General features: G+C 43.1%; 1 protein-coding gene across 4 annotated transcripts in view; it reads right to left on the reverse strand.

The window, feature by feature from the left end:
- ZDHHC3 (zinc finger DHHC-type palmitoyltransferase 3) overlaps window positions 1-22,091 on the reverse strand; it is a 71,274-nt gene that overhangs the window by 36,143 nt on the left and 13,040 nt on the right. For all 4 annotated transcript variants that reach the window (XM_063452107.1, XM_063452106.1, XM_063452105.1 and 1 more), the window contains exon 3: window positions 789-913. In XM_063452107.1, coding sequence (XP_063308177.1) covers window positions 789-913 — 125 coding nt within the window. The remainder of the gene's footprint in view (window positions 1-788; window positions 914-22,091) is intronic.

Below are 22,091 nucleotides of genomic sequence, written 5' to 3' on the forward strand. Positions count from 1 at the left end.
TTTGTGCAGCACTAGTCACATCTCTGCTGCATGTGACCTACAAATTCTCTCTACACATTTCCTGTAAAGACAGATCTACAGTTTAAAGTACACCTGCCACTTTTCAGTACTTCATAAAGAAAATTTAAATCCTTATGAAATACTGATTAAGACAGCATTGGAAATTCATTAAAATTCAAATGTAATCCAAAGATATGATAAGACATATCATAACCTCAGGTAAAGCCTGATTTTGATAAAAGGCAGAGCTCTGCCGTCATCTTTTGTCAAATCCCTGCAGCCATCACAAATGGCTTTGTCTACTGAGAATTCCCGGTTTCCTCCATAGACCTCAGTTTTGTACTCTCGAGCAAGCGCTAAAGTAAAACACTGACGTGGCTCCTGACAACTGAAGTGCGATTAGCGAAAGAGGCCCTCCGACATGAAGATGTTAACGGCTGCAAAGGACAGCCTGAGGTAAGTAAAACTCCTACTGTTACTTAATCCACACTGGATCTGTCCATTTTGGAGGTCTTTGCAAAATACACTAGAAATGCTTTGTTAAGCTAAAGTTGTTTTGGTGCTTAGATCATTCATTTAACAGCAAGTGCAAAGGCCTTCTCAGTATACAGCAACATTATATTGTTTGGGTCAGATCAATATATAGGAACATTTTTCATTAAGGTTATACGCTGCATTATTAGGTGTAATATCACATTTTATAATGAAAAAAATGCAAATACACATTGCTCATCTAAAACAAATGAAATCAACAATTTTTCTTTTTTGTTGACAGACCAGATCTTTACCTGCAGTGATGAGCACGATCAGGTTTTATACTACAGCATTTTGGACATTTGTAAACCACTTGCCCTGGTTTCAGCTGCAAGCTCTCAATAAATTCCTTAGTGGCATTTCCTTTGGGGACTGCACCCTGGAAAATTGACAAAAGTGTTACCAAACAAACAAATCAGCAATGATAAGTGCAATTCTGCAAAACTTAATGTTTTTGAAAATTAAACATTTCAAAATGGCAACCTATTTGTGTATACCACAATACAGAAGAGCAAACATTTAACCCCTTAAGAACAGATGCAATTAATCAATTTCTGAACCAAAACAAATCCCTAGAATTTGTGCTTTTTTTTTTAACCACCATAATTTGAGGGTTTCTCTTTTTATAGGGCGACTATAGCATTAGGAATACAAAACATGTATACCTAACACTATAGCTTTAATTTAACTGTAGTAATGTCCCCCCTTCCACCTATGTGAGGGCTTGAAGAGTGAAAATTAGTTACCTTTTCTCGCTCGCAGCACAGTTTTCCATCCTTGGCTGATATCATTCATCTTGATGATCTCAGCCAATTCATTACTTTCTCACTTGAAAGTACTAGTGTGCATATGCAGTACAACGGCATGCTGCACCAATCAGATTAAGTGGTCTGGGTGCGTATATATTATATATTGCTTTATTAAAGGTTTATTAAAGGTCTTAAGTATAAAGAAAAACTGGGTCTGGGGCCCAGTGGCCTGCCTCGAAGCCCACCCTCAGGGCACACCTTCAAGTTCGCCCACAAGGATGCCATATGTGTGTACAGTGAATATAGGACATTTTTGTGTATTGGATGCAGTGTGTGTAAAGTGGACACGGTGTGTGTTAGTGCATGTGTACATACAGACACATACATACTGACATACAGTGAGGGAAAAAAGTATTTGATCCCCTGCTGATTTTGAACATTTCCCACTGACAAAGAAATGATCAGTCTATAAGTTTAAATGGTAGCTGTATTTTAACAGTGAGAGAAAGAATAACAAAAAAAATCCAGTAAAACGCATGTCAAAAAAGTGATCACTTGATTTGCATGTCAATGAGTGAAATACATATTTTATCCCCTATCAATCAGCAAGATTTCTGGCTCCAGATGTCTTTTATACAGGTAACGAGCTGAGATTAGGAGCAATCTCTTAAAGGAACAAGATTGTAGACCTACACAAAGCTGGAATGGGCTACAGACCATCGCCAAGCAGCTTAGTGAGAAGGTGACAGCAGTTGGTGCGATTATTCGCAAAAGGAAGAAACACAAAATAACGGTCAGTCTCCCTCGGTCTGGTGTTCCATGCAGGATCTCACCTCGTGGAGTTTCAGTGATCATGAAAAAGGTGAGTAATCAGCCCAGAACTACACGGAAGGATCTTGTTAATGATCTCAAGGCAGCTGTGACCATAGTCACCAAGAAAACAATTGGTAACACACTACGCCGCGAAGGACTGAAATCCTGCAGCACCCGCAAGGTCCCCCTGCTCAAGAAAGCCCATGTACAGGCCCGTCTGATGTTTTGCCAATGAACATCTGAATGATTCAGAGGAGAACTGGGTGAAAGTGTTGTGGTCAAAATCGAGCTCTATGGAATCAACTTGCCTTTGGAGGAGGAGAAATGCTGCCAAGACCCCAAGAACACCATCCCTACCGTCAAACATGGAGGTGGAAACATTATGCTTTGGGGTGTTTTTCTGCTAAGGGGACAGGACAACTGCATCGCATCAAAGGGACGATGGATGGGGCCATGTAACGTCAAATCTTGGGTGAGAACCTCCTTCCCTCAGCCAGGGAATTGAAAATGGGTGGTGGATGGATATTCCAGCATGACAATGACCCAAAACACACAGCCAAGGCAACAAAGGAATGGCTCAAGTAGAAGCACATTAGGGTCCTGGAGTAACGTAGCCAGTCTCCAGACCTTAATCTCATGGAAAATCTGTGGAGGTAGCTGAAGGTTCGAGTTGCCAAACGTCAGCCTCAAAACCTTAATGACTTGGAGAGGATACACAGAGTGGGACAAAATCCCTCCTGAGAGGTGTGCAATCCTGGTGGCCAACTACAAGAAACAAAGGTTTTGCCACCAAGTAAGTCGAAGGGGTCAAATACTTATTTCACTCAATGACACGCAAATCAATTTATAACTTTGACATGCGTTTTTTCTGGATTTTTTTTATTGTTGTTGAAAATACACCTAGCATTAAAATTATAGACTAATCATTCCTTTATTAGCGGGCAAACGTTCAAAATCAACAGGGTGTCAAATACTTTTTTTCTCTCACTGTACATACAACATACATACACACGTGCAACTATTTTTTTTTCAGCTACCCTACTGTTTCTTACCTTTTGGGTGCAGGGTGTGGCTGTGGCTGATGGGAGTTGGCTGGCTCTCCCCTCCTCATGGCCTCCGCTCTGTCTCTCCTCCCTCCCGCATGGAGTAAGCTGAGAAGAAGTGACCGGCCGTCACTTCCTCCCAGCACTAATTGCGGTTGCCATTTTTAAAGGGGTATAGTCACGCTATTAAAGGGCTGCAGAGTGTGAGTTTCTGTAGGCATGTGGCGTGTATATAATAGGGGCTGCAATTAGTGAGGGGGAGAGCATTTTTGATTTTATTTTTTAAAAAAACACATCTTTTAACCCCTTAAGGATCAAACTTCTGGAATGAAAGGGAATCATGACATGTCACACATGTCATGTGTCCTTAAGGGGTTAAACAACATTTTATTTTAGTCTCCCCTTCTGGCTTCTTACCTGGCCAGGGAGATCGCATTCCCTGGTGGTCCGGTGGCATGGTGCTCAGAGCTAGGAACTGTTCACAGCAGAGGGGGCCCAGCAAACTGTTTTCACTTCTGTCTCCAACTCTTGTGAGAACGGCCTGCCTGCCGCGCGGAGTGTTGCCATGGTAAGCCGTGGAAATGCTCTGATGGCCTGGGGGTCACGATAGTTAGAGACAGAGGAGCTGCTGGGAAGTGAAAACCAAGTCAGCTGAGCCCTGTCTGCTGTAAACAGGGTGCGGGGGGCCTTCAGATACACACGTACGTACGTACGTACATACATACATACATACATACATACATACATACATACATACATATAGTGAAAATCACTATAAATATGTGCACATAGGGAATGTGAGGCCGGAACTCCCAGAGCAGTTAGGACCCCATTAAAACCGGCATCTCTGTCATGCCCCGATCTTACCCTAAACATAAACCCTAAACGTACCCTACCCTTAATGTGGTTATGGGGCCGGAGCGTTCATTTTAACATATACTAGAGATTTAGCCAATTATCTCTTAACTCAATTGAATCCAGGCACAGCGAGGGCACACAAGGCATTGGCGTAGAGAAAACAAACATTTCTATATTGTGCAAAAGGGAGAGCCTAGAACAACTGACAGATATACAAGGTGGAGATGCTCAGTTTCAGTATGGATCTAAATAAAGCAGTGTGCACACGTTTAGTTTCATACTTCCAACCTCATGAATACCTGTTAGTACATATATTGTTAAATATACTGGATAAGTAAAAATAATACTAAAAACATTACGTTAATATGTATTTTGTATTTTTATGTGTAAATGTCTGCAATGCTTATATAGTTTATTTTGTAAAAATTCAATAAAAAAACATTAAAAAAAGCAACCGGAGGTGCACTGGAATGTCAAATTGCAGAGTACTGTAGGAGCTAGGCAGCAGGCGGGAAATGTACAGAACCTTTCCTAGCCCAGCACTGAGGTTTGACATTGGGCTAAAGGCCTGCAGGCCATGACTGGCCCACTGGGATATTTCCAAGGATTGCGGGGAATCATGAGGTTTGTGCACAACCTCTGTAATGGCACAAGATTAGCTAAAACCAGCTTGAGAACTGAGCGGGAACCCACCGAAGGGCAAGCTAATTGAGCTGTCGTTCGTTCTCAGCAATCTCTTGAGACTTGTTTTTTGCTCTCTTTAAATTTAAAGGGTAATCCAGACGTGGACCCCTTGCTCATGGTGCCTAGAGTGGTATTGGCTATACCTCAGTGGTGATGCCTAACAAGGTTGAAACTATCGTGTGGGGTAGCTGTATCTCTCGTGCAGAGCGAGCTGGCCAGTATTTTGGATCTGTTCTTCCCTTTTGGGTGCAATCAGTCTGATATGCATAGCCTGGTTCTCTCTGTAATGGTACAAGATGAGCTAAAACCAGCTTGAGAACTGTGAGGGAACCCACCGAAGGGCAAGCTAATTGAGCTGTTGTCCATTCTCAGCACTCTCTTGCGACTTGTGTTTTGTGCACAAAAAAATTTAATTCATTTTAAACTTGCCCCAGGCGAAAAGCTGCCATACCTCTCCAGCAAATAGACAAACACAATCTTAGACTTCAAAAGGATATATTTATTTATGAGATATATTTTAATATGAGATACTGGCAAACTTAACACTATTTTCTGGCAAGACAGCTAAATTTTGGCATCAATTATGCATCTGTTAGTGTGTGCGTACAATAAGATTTGTAATAAAAATACAAGGTATTGGCATGATTAACATATAAACTAGCCCCAACAGGCGGCATACTACTGGAGCAGGTCACAGCGACCATTCAGACCCCACTACAGCCCCTACTGGAGAAGCCTAACGCAGAGCAGACCTACACCTATGGAGCCCACCCAGCACTCCGCTGACGGTGGGACCCGATGGGAGGCCACAGATGCTTAAAAAGCCAGGGCTGCCGCCATTACAAGCATGACAGGACCGACTTCAAGACCCAGCGCTGAACACCTCACCAAGAGACCCAGCGCTGTTATTGGATGCTAGCAAAAGACTGGGGACTTGTGGTACATGCTGGACTCTGCCGAATTGACAAGCGGGAGGTCTGTGGGGGGGGTAAGAATCTAATGAGGGAACACTATGTTTGTAGTCTCTCCCTCATTACATCAATGCCTGACAAGCTCTGCTGCTGTGCTGAGGGACTGAGATTACATAACTGATCGGTCCCAGTGGTGCATGCCCACGGGCAGCACCTACTATCCCTGCTTTTCATGTGATTGCTCCGCTGTATGTTAAATCAGTGGGATACTGTAAACAACTATAATATGCTTAAGCAAGTTAATACTATAATAATATGCAAATATTCATGCCTAGATTAACTCCACGAGAAGACCTATAGACAAGCACAATGTATGATAAATGTGAGTCTAACATGCAAGCGTGGCACACTACACTCGACTTACCCTTAACATGTTAGTTTTTAACACCTATAAGCGGAACTTAGATCAGCTTGGTTACACATATTGTTTAATACTCAACTTGTCCATATCCTGATTTTCATAACAAAAATGTACAAAGTTTTCTCATGCCATACCTGTGATATAACATGTCTACGTATCTGCTTGCACTAGCTGTCGTGGCAGTGCAAACATATCTGTTATCTCTATGCACAAACAAAATAAAGAATTAAAACAAAAACAAACAAAAAAACATATAAACTAGCATGTGGGAGTTGAATAACATATGCCATAATGAGGAAATCAAACAATAAAGTAAAGTGAGCCAAGGGGAAGATAAACAAATAGAAATCTACAAATTCATCTACCTCTACAGAAAAGCAGGTTGGGAGCAAAGTGCATGTTAAACCCATTCCCGACATTAGAGAGTCCTATGCAGTCCTACAATAGGTGGGCTTTAATGCCGTTAGGGTGGCATAGCACGCGCTAATGATCTGGCCCTCCCTCCAGCCTGGCTACTTGCAAAGCAGTTGAATTGCCTAGTGGGAGTCTGCATGACAACCCAATTAAAAATAAACTATTATACAGTGGAGGAGGCTAATGCCATTCTGGCCTTTAGTAGATGTAACGGACTGTTTCGCTCACAAGGGGATAAAAACCGTTTAGGCGATTTCCCATAGACCAGCAGCTACTGCAATCACCAATCTCCCGAACTCCAAACTGTACGAATCTTCCAACTCTCGAACTGGAAACACACGAACCCTGGAATCAGCCGAACAGGAAAAGCATACAATACGCTTACACTCCTGGCAGTCAGCATACAATCCAATTCCCCCAATAACGAGACAACACTTCGTTTTGAGGGGCAAGCAGAATCTGTCTTACTGAGGGCTACCTGCCCAGTATTTATGCAGGTCTCCCACCTGGTGGACACACCCCTAGGGGACCAAATGGGAGACTGAAACAACAGACAGACATGTATCATTTTAGTACACACAGCCACAAGACTTTCCCACAAGGCATCCTGGCTTCCTCCACTCTGTCCTGGAGATTATTAGAGAAGTAATTAAAATTATCTCCCAGGACAGAGGCAAGACTCCATTATGCACGTGGTGACACAGAAACAGTATATCCCTTTAAAATATACAATAGGACAAATGGTACAGTAAATATACACATTTAACATATCCCCAGATAGCTCAGGTCTGAATGCACATTATTAGGTGAATGGCACTCAGACCACACGATAACAGTTTAATTGCCATGGAGCCAAAGTCTTTAATTACACGAACAGGCTCCATGGCATTGCTATCTGGGTTAAAGCATTCCTCCAACATAAAATACCGATTTACATGCATTCGCTCAATCCGTACGAATTAGAACCAGGGGCTGGAGGTTCAGCGGTGCCTGCACGTAAAAGTGTCCGGATTTGGAGCATGAAAGCCGGGCAGACAAGCGCTGGCTGCCTGGGGAGCTCCAGAACACCGCCATCGTGTGGCGGCTAAGTGTAACCGCGACCACCCAATAACAATCAATTAAGCTGCGGTTAACCGCAGCTACTGGGTGGTCAATTGCCGGTACACGCTTGTTAAGCCGCGGTTAACCGCGGCTTCAGGGAGGTAAATGGAGGGCGCACTCCAGCTTCTGGGTGGCCCATTAACAGCGCCGGCCGGCTTCCCACGGCTCTGGGGAGGTTGAAAAGAAGCTGTTTGTTCGGTAGATAGAATCTACCGAACGGCTGTTCAGAAAGGGAGAAATAAATCCTTCTGCACAGTAAAACTAACCCTTTAGCTGCCGGTCCATAATCCAAAGGCAGCAGGCGGGCAACCAGGCTCCTCCAGTTCACAGTGGCGAGGTTGGTTTCGCCACAGTAGAGTCCTCCAGTGATGGAGCCCCACCACCATCTACAAGAATGTGCTTAGGAAGTTCCGCAGTGCAAAAGGAAAGCTGGGTACTCCCAAACTTTACTGGAAATACCCTTATACACAGTTACACCTGGCATTACAACAGTAGATGATTGTGAGCCAGAGAACTAGTTGATGGTATTTATGTCGGTCAACATATTTGAGTGATGGCTGCACAATCCAACCTGTATGCCAGCCAGTATCTGTGTGCAAATCCAGGGACACACTAAAGTACAAAAAACATGTGGCTCCCCACCGATGTCGCAGAAATTAAAAAAATTAAAATAAATGTTACTCCCCTTAGTAATGTGTATTGTGAAAAAAAAAACAAGTATAAGGTCCTACTTGCATAATTACCCCATCATAGCTAGCCCTCTTTTCCCAGAGGTTATGAAGAGGGATCGCTACGATAACATATGCCTGACCCTATAGTGTAAAACTAACTATTTAGCTAATTTAAAGCTAGTAAAAACTAATCTTATTTCAAGCACTGCGCTGGTCTGCCAGCGCTGGCTCCGCATCCTTGGCTGACATCATCTAAATTGATGATCTCAGCCAATCATAATGCTTTCCCCATAGGAGATTGTCAATTCTAATGATACATTTATTTTTCTGTGTGCAAAAACTAAAAAGATTTGAGCCTACAAAAAATAAAGCATATTAATGAGGCCCAAATCAATCAAATGCATTAAAATTGTATTGGTGCTCAAAGTGTCCCTTAAATTTGCTAAAATACGAAGTCAATGTCCGGCGTTCTAGGCAAGGGCTCTCCTCTGAAATTAGTTTGCGTGTCAGGTCAAGTCATTTATCATAAAGGACAAGAAAATTTAGCAACCACTTTAGTCCATTAAACAAGTAGATATTTTTTAAATGTTCATACTCCTGTAATTATAAAGTGACACATTATGTTTTTATAGTATAATGTTTAATTACCGTATATATACTCGAGTATAACTCGAGTTTTTCGGCACATTTTTTGTGCTGAAAAACCCCAACTCGACTTATACTCGAGTCAATATCTGTAATTGCCATAATACAGACAATGGGGCTGTGTAGGAGGGGGGCTGGCAGGAAACCGTTACTTACCTCTCCTGCAGCTTCTGTCAGCTCCCTTCTCCTCCACGCCAGTTCAGTCAGCTCCCAGTGTAAGTCTCGCGAGAGCCGCGGGGTCATAGCGCGGCCCCGAGACTTACACTGGGACTTGCAGAGGGAGCTGACTGGACCGGCGCGGAGGAGAAGGAAGCTGACAGGAGAGGTAAGTAACCGCTCTCTGCCAGCCCCCCTCCACTGAACTGCCAATGCCACTGGACCACCAGGGAGTGAGAGCCCCCCTCCCTGCCATGTATCAAGCAGGGAGGAGGGACGGAAAAAAAAATATATATATATAAATAAAATAAAAATATTTAAAAAATAATAATAAATAATATTAAAAAAAATAATAATACAAAAATTAATATAACAAAAAATAAATAATATTACAATTATAATAATTAAATAATAAAAATGCCCATCCCCCACCAAGGCTCTGCATCACACACACTGCAAATAAATATTCAATTAATATAATTTTTTTAGGATCTAATTTTATTTAGAAATTTACCAGTAGCTGCTGCATTTCCCACCCTAGTTTTATAATAGAGTCAATAAGTCTTCCCAGTTTTTGGGGGTAAAATTAGGGGCCTCGGCTTATATTCGAGTATATACGGTACCAGTAAAGGCACTAAAGGGATGTAATTAAAATGTGCTCTATGGAAACAATAGAGATAAAACAAAACATTTTGAATTATTTGGATTATGGGGCAAATTTTCTCTAACAAGATTAAAGGTATGGCACATCTTTCCTTGCCATTAACAAATGATACAAAAAGACTACTATATACAAATATTTATTTCATTTCAGATACAAAGATTACATTTTGTCATTGGCTACAATCACAATAAGGTATTGCTGCATCAAACCTTTCCAGTAATTCCTGAATCTCAAGGGTCCTTTGAAATGATTCTTGACTCTCTTGTTATAAAGGCCACTCCTTGTGTAAACTCATGTGCTGAAGGTTTCAGCAAGATTAAGGCCAGGTCAGATAGGATAATGGAGGTGTGGTTTACATCAGTTAATGAGTAATAACCACAATTCAGAAAAGGCTTGAAGGCTTGGTAATCTCCAAGTGGTAATCTCCAGAATGCTTGGTTGTATAGGGAGAGGTATTAGCAGTAGAAAGAGGGAAGTGCTCATGCCATTGTACAGAACACTGGTGAGACCTCACTTGGAGTACTGTACACAGTACTGGAGACCATATCTTCAGAAGGATATTGATACCTTAGAGAGAGTTCAAAGAAGGGCTACTAAACTGGTTCATGGATTGCAGGATAAAACTTACCAGGAAAGGCTAAAGGATCTTAACATGTATAGCTTGGAGGAAAGACGAGACAGGGGGGATATGATAGAAACATTTAAATACATAAAGGGAATCAACACAGTAAAGGAGGAGACTATATTTAAAAGAAGAAAAACTACCACAACCAGAGGACATAGTCTAAAATTAGAAGGACAAAGGTTTAAAAATAATATCAGGAAGTATTACTTTACTGAGAGGGTAGTGGATGCATGGAATAGCCTTCCAGCTGAAGTGGTAGAGGTTAACACAGTAAAGGAGTTTAAGCATGCGTGGGATAGGCATAAGGCTATCCTAACTATAAGATAATGCCAGGGACTAATGAAAGTATTTAGAAAACTGGGCAGACTAGATGGGCCGAATGGTTCTTATCTGCCGTCACATTCTATGTTTCTATGGTCATTGTAAACCACTGAAGTGGTCTGGGTGCAGGACCCCTGTTTCCTCAACCCTGAAATGTAAAACATTGTAGTTTTATAGAAACTGCAATGTTTACATTGCATAGTTAAGGCAGCCTCTTCGAGGCGCTTCCATGATTCACGCAGAGTTTAACTCCGTGAGAGGACTGAGAATGTCCTCACGCCAGTCAATTTATCTTGCATGAGGATGTTCAGCATCTTGAAAATCCACATTGATTTAATGATTTCCTATGGGGAACGCCGTAATGTGCAAGTGGCACTCACTGCGCGTGCGCATTAATGCCTCCTTTGCCATGACGTTGCGGTGATAAATCAGGTATGATGGGGTGGGACAACGGAGACAGAGGAACACTATAGTGTTCCTTTAAGTTTAATTACATGCTGAGTTAATAGTTTACCAAAACCCTTCCATCATTCAATCATTACCCAAGTCCAATGATCACTTTAAGATTAATAGCTGATGATCAATGAAATAATACATGTAAGTTACAGGGAAGTGTTGTGCTTTCTAAAGGAACAGGCACAGGTTGCCGAAAGACATGAAATTTCTCTCCTCTTCACAAATCATACTGAGGCCCGTCATCTCTCATTTGGCCTTACAGAGGTTCAGTGCAGGGATATAACAGCATTACCCAACTTTTTACTTCAGTAGATCCCATCAAATAGAGTAGTGGATAGTTACAGCGAGGACAGTGACGACTGTTAAATTTGAATAGCACAAGGAATGCATAGTCTAGGGAAGAGTGTATAGTTTGAGAAGCGAGAACACCCAAAACAGAGGTATATATAGATATGGGATGATAAATAAATCTGCCGATGGATATTGGCGTGGGAGAAGATGGTCTGGAGTTTAGTATGGCTGGTGCATAAAAGTTGCTTGCGTACAGTATAGGGAGAAATAACATACCTACATGCGCTCTGCCCAGATTAAGTTATTTTGTTCATAAATTTGTAATTCCTTTACAAAGTGAAAGACAATTGGGGTATATGCTTAAAAGGTTACGCCAAGCACAATGACCACTTCAGTGGTTTGCAGTGGTCATGGTGCCTTGAGTCTGTATGTGCAGCGTTTCGCTTTGAAAAGTTGCACAGAGATTATCCCCGTCGCTTTGGGAGGTGTAACTCCCCTCAGTCTGTTCTCCCTGACTTAACGTCAGGGGGAGTGACGTTAGCCAAGGAGGATTAGGCTGAGGAAGATGTTGGCTTGATGAAAGCTTGAGATATGAACTGAAACGTTGATTGTTTCAACTGTTTAGACATTAATGGCTGTGTGTTGAGTTATTTTGGGGGGACAGGAAATTTACTCTGTTAATCTACAGGCTGTACACTTACTACTTCACATTGTAGCAGAGTGTCATTTCTTCAGTATTGTCACATGAAAAGATATAAGAAAATATTTACAAAAATGTGAGGGGTGTACTCACTTTGGTGAGATACTGTATATATGATATATACACTGCTCAAAAAAAAAAAGGGAACACTTAACACAATGTAACTCCAAGTCAATCACACTTCTGTGAAATCAAACTGTCCACTTAGGAAGCAACACTGAGTGACAATCAATTTCACATGCTGTTGTGCAAATGAAATAGACAACAGGTGGAAATTATAGGCAATTAGCAAGACACCCCCAATAATGGAGTGGTTCTGCAGGTGGTGACCACAGACCACTTCTCAGTTCCTATGCTTCCTGGCTGATGTTTTGGTCACTTTTGAATGCTGGCGGTGCTTTCACTCTAGTGGTAGAATGAGACGGAGTCTACAACCCACACAAAAGTGGCTCAGGTAGTGCAGCTCATCCAGGATGGCACATCAATGCGAGCTGTGGCAAGAAGGTTTGCTGTATCTGTCAGCATAGTGTGCAGAGCATGGAGGCGCTACATGGAGACAGGCCAATACATCAAGAGACGTGGAGTAGGCCGTAGGAGGGCAACAAACCAGCAGCAGGACCGCTACCTCCACCTTTGTGCAAGGAGGAACAGGAGGAGCACTGCCAGAGCCCTGCAAAATGACCTCCAGCAGGCCACAAATGTGCATGTGTCTGCTCATACAGTCAGAAACAGACTCCATGAGGGTGGTATGAGGGCCCGACGTTCACAGGTGGGGGTTGTGCTTACAGCCCAACACCGTGCAGGACATTTGGCATTTGCCAGAGAACACCAAGATTGGTAAATTCGCCACTGGTGCCCTGTGCTCTTCACAGATGAAAGCAGGTTCACACTGAGCACATGTGACAGATGTGACAAAGTCTGGAGACGCCGTGGAGAACGTTCTGCTGCCTGCAACATCCTCCAGCAGTGGGTCAGTAATGGTGTGGGGTGGCATTTCTTTGGGGAGCCGCACAGCCCTCCATCTGCTCGCCAGAGGTAGCCTGACTGCCATTAGGTACCGAGATGAGATCCTCAGACCCATTGTAAGACCATATGCTGGTGCGGTTGGCCCTGCAAGACAATGCTAGACCTCATGTGGCTGGAGTGTGTCAGCAGTTCCTGCAAGTTGAAGGCATTGATGCTATGGACTGGCCCGCCCGTTCCCCAGACCTGAATCCAATTGAGCACATCTGGGACATCATGTCTCGCTCCATCCACCAATGTCACGTTGCACCACAGACTATCCAGGAGTTGGCAGATGCTTTAGTCCAGGTCTGGGAGGAGATCCCTCAGGAGACCATACGCCACCTCATCAGGAGCATGCACAGGCGTTGTAGGGAAGTCATACAGGCACGTGGAGGCCACACACACTACTGAGCCTCATTTTGACTTGTTTTAAGGACATTACATCAAAGTTGGATCAGCCTGTAGTGTGTTTTTCCACTTTAATTTTGAGTGTGACTCCAAATCTAGACCTCCGTGGGTTGAAACATTTGATTTCCATTTTTTTTTTTTTTTGTGATTTTGTTGTCAGCACATTCAACTATGTAAAGAACAAAGTATTTCAGAATAATATTTAATTCATTCAGATCTAGGATGTGTTATTTTTGTGTTCCCTTAATTTTTTTGAGCAGTGTATATATATATATATATATATATATATATATATATATATATATATATATATATATATATATATATATATATATATATATATATATAACTATCAAATATATATCAAAATATACTTATTATGGAGTTACACACACACACACACACACACACATATATATATCTCTATATAAATATATAAAAATAAATAAAAATGGGGGGCGGAGCCTGACTGCCGAGACAAGCGGTCACATGGACTGAGAGCTCTGTGGCAAAAAACGGGGAAAAACGGAAAAACCTAGTCTGCAAGCCCTCAAACTACAACAACGACACTCTATACCCCCCCTGCGTGCCATGGGGCGAAAAAATGAAAAAAATACCTAAGGAAAAAACCACTCCGGGACTTACAATTGGGGACATGTGGAGACAGGCAAATGAGACCAATATGACGGTGCTCCACGGCGGCTGCTCCGACTTTTCTGATGATCTATCCGGGGAGGAATGTCTGCCAGCCCCCACACTGAGTAAGCCGACACAGCCGACTAACATTAACCCAGACACCGCTCCAGTGACTATAACGGTCCTCACGAGGCTACTTGCAGGCCACCACAAAGACTTGCATGAGGATATCACGGCCTTAAGGGGCGACCTGAAGGGTCTGACAACCCGCCTAAATGCACAACCGGCACCACCGCTCAGGACCTTGGGGAACTTAAACAGGCCGTACGAGATCTCCAACGGCAGCAAAAATTACATCCAACTCCAAACCCCCACCTTAGCATACATACACCGGCTGACACATACACCTAGCCATGGCCTTCAACCCCCCCCAACACTAGGACACATGACCCCTCTCGCACACAATACAATAAGCTAACACTAACCCTCTGTTACCCAGCGAAGAATAAACAACGCTCACGGCACAGATAAGACGTGCCATACTGATCACACAACAGGGTGCACCCTGAGGTACGGACGGTACTGACTGGGCCTGACAGACCAAGCACTGCCCCAACATGACGACCCACCACAGGGTAACGCGAGCCTACGAGCGACACAACAGCACCAATAGCAGCACTGATCCCCCGAGGGTCCCTGGCCCCACATAACAGTGCTTACGCACCTAAAGTCCTACGCTCCTACTCTTAGGGGAAGACCTTACCCCCCCCCCCCCGCCTTACCCACCGAAGACGCACAACAGCGCTTCCCCACTAAATAAGCCGCTTCACCAGCGTTACACATTACCCAACGACAGCAGTTTTGGATAAATCCTCTCTCCCACATGGTATGATGACTCAATTCAGGTCCCACTATTATTAAGCTTAATTATGCCAGCATGTTCCCTTATATGTACAGGGCTCTCTTAGCCAGATGTTTTCCTGCTTTAAAACAACATATAAGTTATCTAGCGTTATACAAAAAACGTCAAAAAGTGCTACTAGTCTAACATTACATGCTACTTTAGAACATGTGCAGTTTATCTACAATGTATCTATGACCAAGCAGCGTAGGCAATGCCAGCCTGCTAAACAACTTTTTTTTTTTTTTTAGCTTTGATACCTGATGTATGTTAACCCATGTTTTAATGTTCCACCTAACCGTATACCACGTCTTGCTACTGTAATACCAACTCATATAAAAATGTGCAACCTCTCCAATGCCTAACAAATGTAAAACTATGTTTAGAATAACTGCTTACCCTCGCTGTTGTGGCATCGTAAGCCTAATGTGACTTAACTTTGCACGAATAAAATAAAGAATTTCAAAAAATAAATAAAAATATACATATAAATAGATATACCCGGTAATTACCGAAATATACACGTAGGATTTAAATATATATATATATTTAAATTCTACATGTATATTTGAGTAATCTTTTTACACAATTAAGTTATCTTATTAATTATAATTTGAGGGATCAGCCTAACAACCCATGCAGCAAGCCCAGAGAATTTAATTTACACGTCCTATGTTTATTCCTGTAACTTTCCAAAACACCATAAAACCTGGACATGGGGGATACTATTGTAGTCGGGAGACTTCGCTGAACACAAATAGGAGTGTTTCAAAATACAAAAACTTATCACGACGATATCACCAGTAAAAGTGCAATTTTGGGGTTAAAAATGCAAAAAACAAATATGAACGCTAACTTTGGCCAGCTTTTGTGACTAAGTGGCTACTAAAAAACACTGGACATACCCCATTTTGAATACCCTTGGTTGTCAACTTTTTCAAATGGTACGCCATGATGGGGTTAATTTTCATTTTTGGGCTGCCATACCGTCTTAAAGGCATTATGGGCCCAGCAAACCAATCAGGCAAATTTCAATGTGCAGAAATGGAAAAGGAAATATCGCCCTATATTTGATCCCTGCAAGTTTCCAAAATTCATAAAACCTGTACATGGAGGATGCTGTCGTACTCCTGAGACATTGCTGAATATAAATATGTGTATTTTATTGCAGTAATATCTAACAGTATTATAATATTCACAGTTAATATGTAATGCAGAACTTGCAAAATATTTTTTTTTATTTCTCACACTGTTTTAGATTTTATTCACATTCAGTTATGTTGTATATATAAATATGTGATATGAAATGAAAGCCCGGTTTCTTCTAAGCAAAATGATATATAATAAGTGTGGATGCACTTAATATAAAAAGAGGTGAATTATGATTGAACAACATGTAGCACAAATTCCAGGTTTTGTGACTCCCAGGGCCGTGTTTGGGACCGCTCAAAACCTGAATGAACCCCTAGACGAAGACCCACGGAAATAATTACGAGCACACACCAATGTTTACTGCACCATCCTGATCAATTATTTTAGTTACCCAAACAAAAAAATCAATAAGATTGGTTTGGCATGATCTCCCTGAAGCAAACCAATGTTGTCTCGGATCTTGAAATCCATGTGATTTTAGATGTTCAACAATCCTATCCTTTAACATGGTTTCCATTACTTCCCCCACTACTGAAGAAAGACTTACTGGCCTATAGTTGCCTGACTCCTCCCTATTACCTTTCTTGTGAATGGGCACAACATTCGCTAACTTCCAAACTTCTGGGACTACTCCTGTTAACAATGATTGGTTAAATACATCTGTTAATGGTTTGCTAGTACACCACTAAGCTTTTTTTTTTTAATAACTTTGGGTGTATTCCATCAGGTCCCATTAACTTATTTGTCTTTACATTTGACAGTTGAAATAGAACCTCTTCCTCTGTAAACTCACATGAAACAAATGACTCATTTGTCCTTTTTCCTAACTGAGGCCACTTTCCTTCATTTTCATGTGTAAATACTGAACAAAAATATTAATTGAGGCAGTCAGCTAGACCTTTATCCTCTTCTACATACCTTCCTTCTTTTGCTTTTAATCTAACTAATCCTTGTTTTACTTTACTTTTCTCATTTCTCATTTATGCATTTATGCATCCTTTTTTTTTTTTTTTACTGACTGTGCTATTTTCTCTTCTGTGTTTGATTTGGAAGCTCTTATAAATTGCTTAGCCTCTTTCTGCCTAATCTTATAGCTCATTCTGTCTCCCTCACTCTGCTTTTTTTATAATTACTAAATGCTAACTTTTTGTTTTTTACTATATTGGCCACATCTGCGGAGTACCACAGTGGTTTCTTGATTTTTTTCTTTTACTGACTAGCCTAATGCAATTTTCTGTTGCCTTCAACAGTGCAACTTTTAAATATCCCATTTCTCGTGGACTCCATTTAAATTGCTCCAGTCTGATAATGACTCCTTCACACATTCTAATTTTAGAAAAGTCTGCTTTTCTAAAGTCTAAAACTTTTGTTTTTGTGTGGTGTGACTCAGTCACTGTTCTTATATTAAACCACACTGACTTATGATCACTGGATTCCAAAATTTCACCTACACTAATATCGGATACCAAATCTCCATTTGTTAACACGAAATCTAGTATGGCCTTTTTACGAGTTGGCTCCTCAACCAATATGTTTGCTCCTGTCACAAACAGCTATTTTGGCTTTCCAAATTCACATCAGGAAGATTAAAGTCACCCATGATAACTTCCCCCTTCATTGTCATTTTAGCTATTTCCACAACTAGAAGATTATCTAACTCTTCTATTTGTCCTGGGGGCCTATAAATCACACCTACACGAGTTACTGTGTGATTACCAAATTCTAACATAACCCAAACGGACTCTATGTTCGCTCACTAACTTTTATTAGGCCAGATTTTATGCAATCCTTCACATACAGGGCCAGCCCTCCCCTTTCTTGCCTTCCCTGTCTTTTCTACGTAAAGAGCACCCTGGTATTGCCATGTCCCAGTCATTTTTTCATTATACCATGTCTTTGTAACAGTGACTAAATCTCCATTATCAGTTGCCATTATACCCACAAGTTCATGAATCTTACTCCATAAACTGCGAGCATTTGTAGACTAATAATTTTTTAACACACTTGCTACAGGCACCTTCTGTCCTTGTTTTGGGGGGCAATTGGATTGATGTTTTTGCACCCCCCTTCCTAGTTTAAAAACATCCTAGCAAAACCTCTGAACTGCTCCCTGAGAACATTTGTTCCCTTTTGAGAAAGATGCAAACCATATTTTTTGTACAATTTATTTCCATTCCAAACAGAACTACCATGAGAAATTAAGCCAAATCCTTGCTCCCGACACCATTCACCAAGCCACAAGTTAAAGTCCCTAATACGCATCCGCCTGCCGTGCTGAGTGCTATGCACAGGCAGAACTTCAGAGAATGACAGTGTGGAAGCAACCTGCCGTATATCATTGGCAAAAAACACTAAAAACTTCCTTAACCTCTGAAACCTCATTGCAAGCCAAGTCATTTGTCCCTAGATGGACAAGTACATCCAATTCCCCTTCCTGCTTTGTTCGCTTAACAATATTACAAATACGTCTCCTGTCTCTGTGAGCAGTTGCTCCGGGAAGAAATCTCACAAGACCTGTGTGACGAAGTGCCCTTCGCCACTTGTGCCTGGAGAGGACTAATTTCCAGCCTCTTGCCGTATGACTATGGTCCCTGGGAGATATTGCCAGTTAGAAACACCATTTGGACTTATTGGTGTTTTAAAAGACTGTTCTGGCCCTTTAAATGGTACTGGCACAGTTCTGCAACTTCTAATAACTGTCATATATTCAAACACTGACTGAACTTAACGGTCATTTTTTTTTCCTCTGAGGAGGAGTTGTTTTGCTGCAGGAGTGCTGTTGCTTTTGTGTGCTCATTAAACAGACTTGCTTGATCCTTTCTTGAAGCCTTGGCTCATGCTTGGGGGATGGGATAAGTCTGCAGTGCTGATGGTGTCGGTTGGAGTCCTCGGCAAGCACTAGAAGCATCGATTGGCGGAGGTACTCGGTTGGAGTGCCAGCGGGCCCGTCACATTTAGTGGCAAGGGGTGGGATGGCGTCCTAGTGTGAGGAGAAGCAGCTTGGAGACACTGGTAACGTTACGGAGCTACAAGTGAGGGCGACAATAGCACTCGTACAGCACCCCTGTCTACAGTGGAATCCAAGGCGCAGATCGGAGCGCTAGTGGCCCAGAGTTGGGCCAAGCAAACATGACCTATTGCTATGAGGGCAACGCTTACATCGCGGAGGTAAAGAAGCGGCTAGTCGAGTATGGCCCAGACCCTTCGGAAGAGGTGATCGTCCATATCATGCAAGAGTTTGATGAGGAGAACCAAGCAGCATGGGAATGTGAGTTTAGATTGTGGAGACTGGGGCTGGGGACAACTGGTCTCCCTCCCCAGCGGCAGTGCACCGTGCAGAGGTAAGAGACAACCGGTCTCCTTCCCCAGCAGCAACCAGAGGTACCCGAGGAAGCGGACCTCATAGACTGGTCCTGGGAGGATCCCCAACAGGCAGGTGGAGATGGGACCGAGGTCTCTCTACCGGCCCTACAGGGATGCTGGGCAGCCGGCCCAGATCCCCAGTTGCAGCCAGAGCTACAGAGAGAGGAGGCAGGTGGTCCTTATTCCCAAGTCCTGGGGGATCTCATAGACTGGTCCTGGGAGGAACCCCAACAGGCAGGTGGAGATGGGACCGAGGTCTCTCCACCGGCCCTTCAGGGATGTTGGACAATCAGCCCAGATCACCAGCTGCAGCTGGAAGTATCGGGAGTAAGGACAGGCAGTCCTACTCCCCAGCAGCAGTACATCTCACAGGGAGAGGAGACAACTGGTCTCCCTCCCCAGTGGCAGTGTATCCTACAGGGAGTGGAGACAATCGGTCTCCCTCCGCAACAGCAGTGTGCCTCCCAGGGAACAGAAGGTGTCGTCCTTCCTCCCCAGCGGCAGTATGTCTTATCAGGAGAGGAGACAGTCGGCCTCCCTCTCCAGCGGCTGAATGTGTTAGTGGAAGAAGAGACAACCGGTCTCCCTCCCCAACAGCAACCAGAGGTAGCCGAGGTAGAGGACCTCATGGACTGGTCCTTGGAGGACCCCCAAACGCCAGGTGGAGATGGGATCGAGGTCTCTCCACCATCCCTACAGGGTTGCTGGGCAGCCGGCCCAGATCCCCAATTGCAGTTGGAGCCCTAGGAAGAGGAGACAGCCGGTCTCGCTCCCCAGCGGCAGCAGGAGTACCAGGAGGAGGTAGGCGACCCCTCCCCTCCACAGCCAACCCCTAACCTGGTACTGGGTTTAGTGGAGAAGATGTTAGCCTCCACTGACCCCCTTCCAGCAGAAACGCTGGCCTCTGCCCACTAGTTCCCCTCAGCAACCTGGGACATACAGGCCAGAGTCGGACACCAGGAATCACCACGTGCAGTAACGGTGTGTTGTGGGTGGGCTACTATGTTAACTGTTTGTTGTAGGTGGGCTACTCACCTAACTCAGGTACTGACCGACAGAAGGTCAGGTACCTGGTTAGTCTCCCCCTCTTCGCCACTTGTGCCTGGAGAGGACTAATTACCAGCCTCTTGCCGTATGACTATGGTCCCTGGGAGATTTTGCCAGTTAGAAACACCATTTGGACTTATTGGTGTTTTAAAAGACTGTTCTGGCCCTTTAAATGGTACTGGCACAGTTCTGCAACTTCCAATAACTGTCATATATTCAAACACTGAGTGATCTGAACTGTCATTTTGTTTTCCTCTGAGGAGGAGTTGTTTTGCTGCAGGAGTGCTGTTGCTTTTGTGTGCTCATTAAACAGCCCTGCTTGACCCTTTCTTGAAGCCTTGGCTCATGCTTGGGGGGTGGGATAAGTCTGCAGTGCTGATGGTGTCTGTTGGAGTGCTTGGAGTCCTCGGCAAGCACTAGAAGCATCGATTGGCGGAGGTACTCGGTCGGAGTGCCAGCAGGCCCATCACAACCACCATTGTCCATCTCCACACCTCTTACGATAGAATCCCCCAACAACAACTGTTTTCTTTTAGGCCTCACCATAGTCTTCAAGCCTGTCTCCACAACACCACTACACTTGGTGCCTGAGCCGGTCTCCACAACACCACTACACTTGGTGCCTGAGCTTGTCTCCATAACACCATTACACTCTGAAAGTGCTGAAAATTAATTATGTAGAGCAACAGACTGTGCAATATGCCTTTTATCCACAACTCTAAGTCTACCAGATCCTACAGTAATCCATCTGCCATTCCTAGTAGGTCTCTGCGGCAGTGGCTTTGCAGTAGTTCCAGCCTGAGTTTGTTTACCAGATAATTTACAAATCTCAGACTTCAAAAATAAAATTTCCTACTGCAATATAGAGAACTGTCCACAGATTAGACAGCATCCATATCTCTAAAACGTGAAACAAATGCATAACAACTATTACACTGAACTAAGTCTGCCATTTTAATGAGGTGAATAATTTAAATCAAACAAATCTTTAATTTTTTTTGTCCTCCTGAATACCTCAGATTACCTCCAGTTTATCTCCAGAATATCTCCAGTAAAACACTTTAAAGCAGCACTTAGATGTAGCAACCAAGCTATATTAGCCAAGCTAACAACCCTTATATAACTCCTAAAATCACCACCCACTAGGAATGTTTAACACCTGGGTAGTTTAAACTCACAATTTGCATAAGGACATCCAGCATCTCCAAAATTTTCATAGGAAGGCATTAATTAATTTTTTTTCCTCTGGGGATGCTCTAATGCATGCACAGCGCATGTGCATTGGGTTCCTCCATTGGCGTGCCGTCGCTGGAGGAGGAGACTCGAAAGAGGTAAGTGCTCAAAGGGTTTTTAACCTCAAATGACCAGGTAGGATGGGTTGACACTATAGTGTTAAGAATACAGTTTTGTATTCCCAATGCAATAGTATTCCTTTAAAGCGGACCTGTCATGCCGAACTTACCTTTCCCCAATCGCTTCCTCTTCTCTCCCTCTCTCAGGATCTGTTCTTCATTTCTTCCTG

Source organism: Pelobates fuscus, chromosome 4 (assembly GCF_036172605.1).
Source record: "Pelobates fuscus isolate aPelFus1 chromosome 4, aPelFus1.pri, whole genome shotgun sequence".
Classification (NCBI taxonomy): Eukaryota; Metazoa; Chordata; class Amphibia; order Anura; family Pelobatidae; genus Pelobates; species Pelobates fuscus.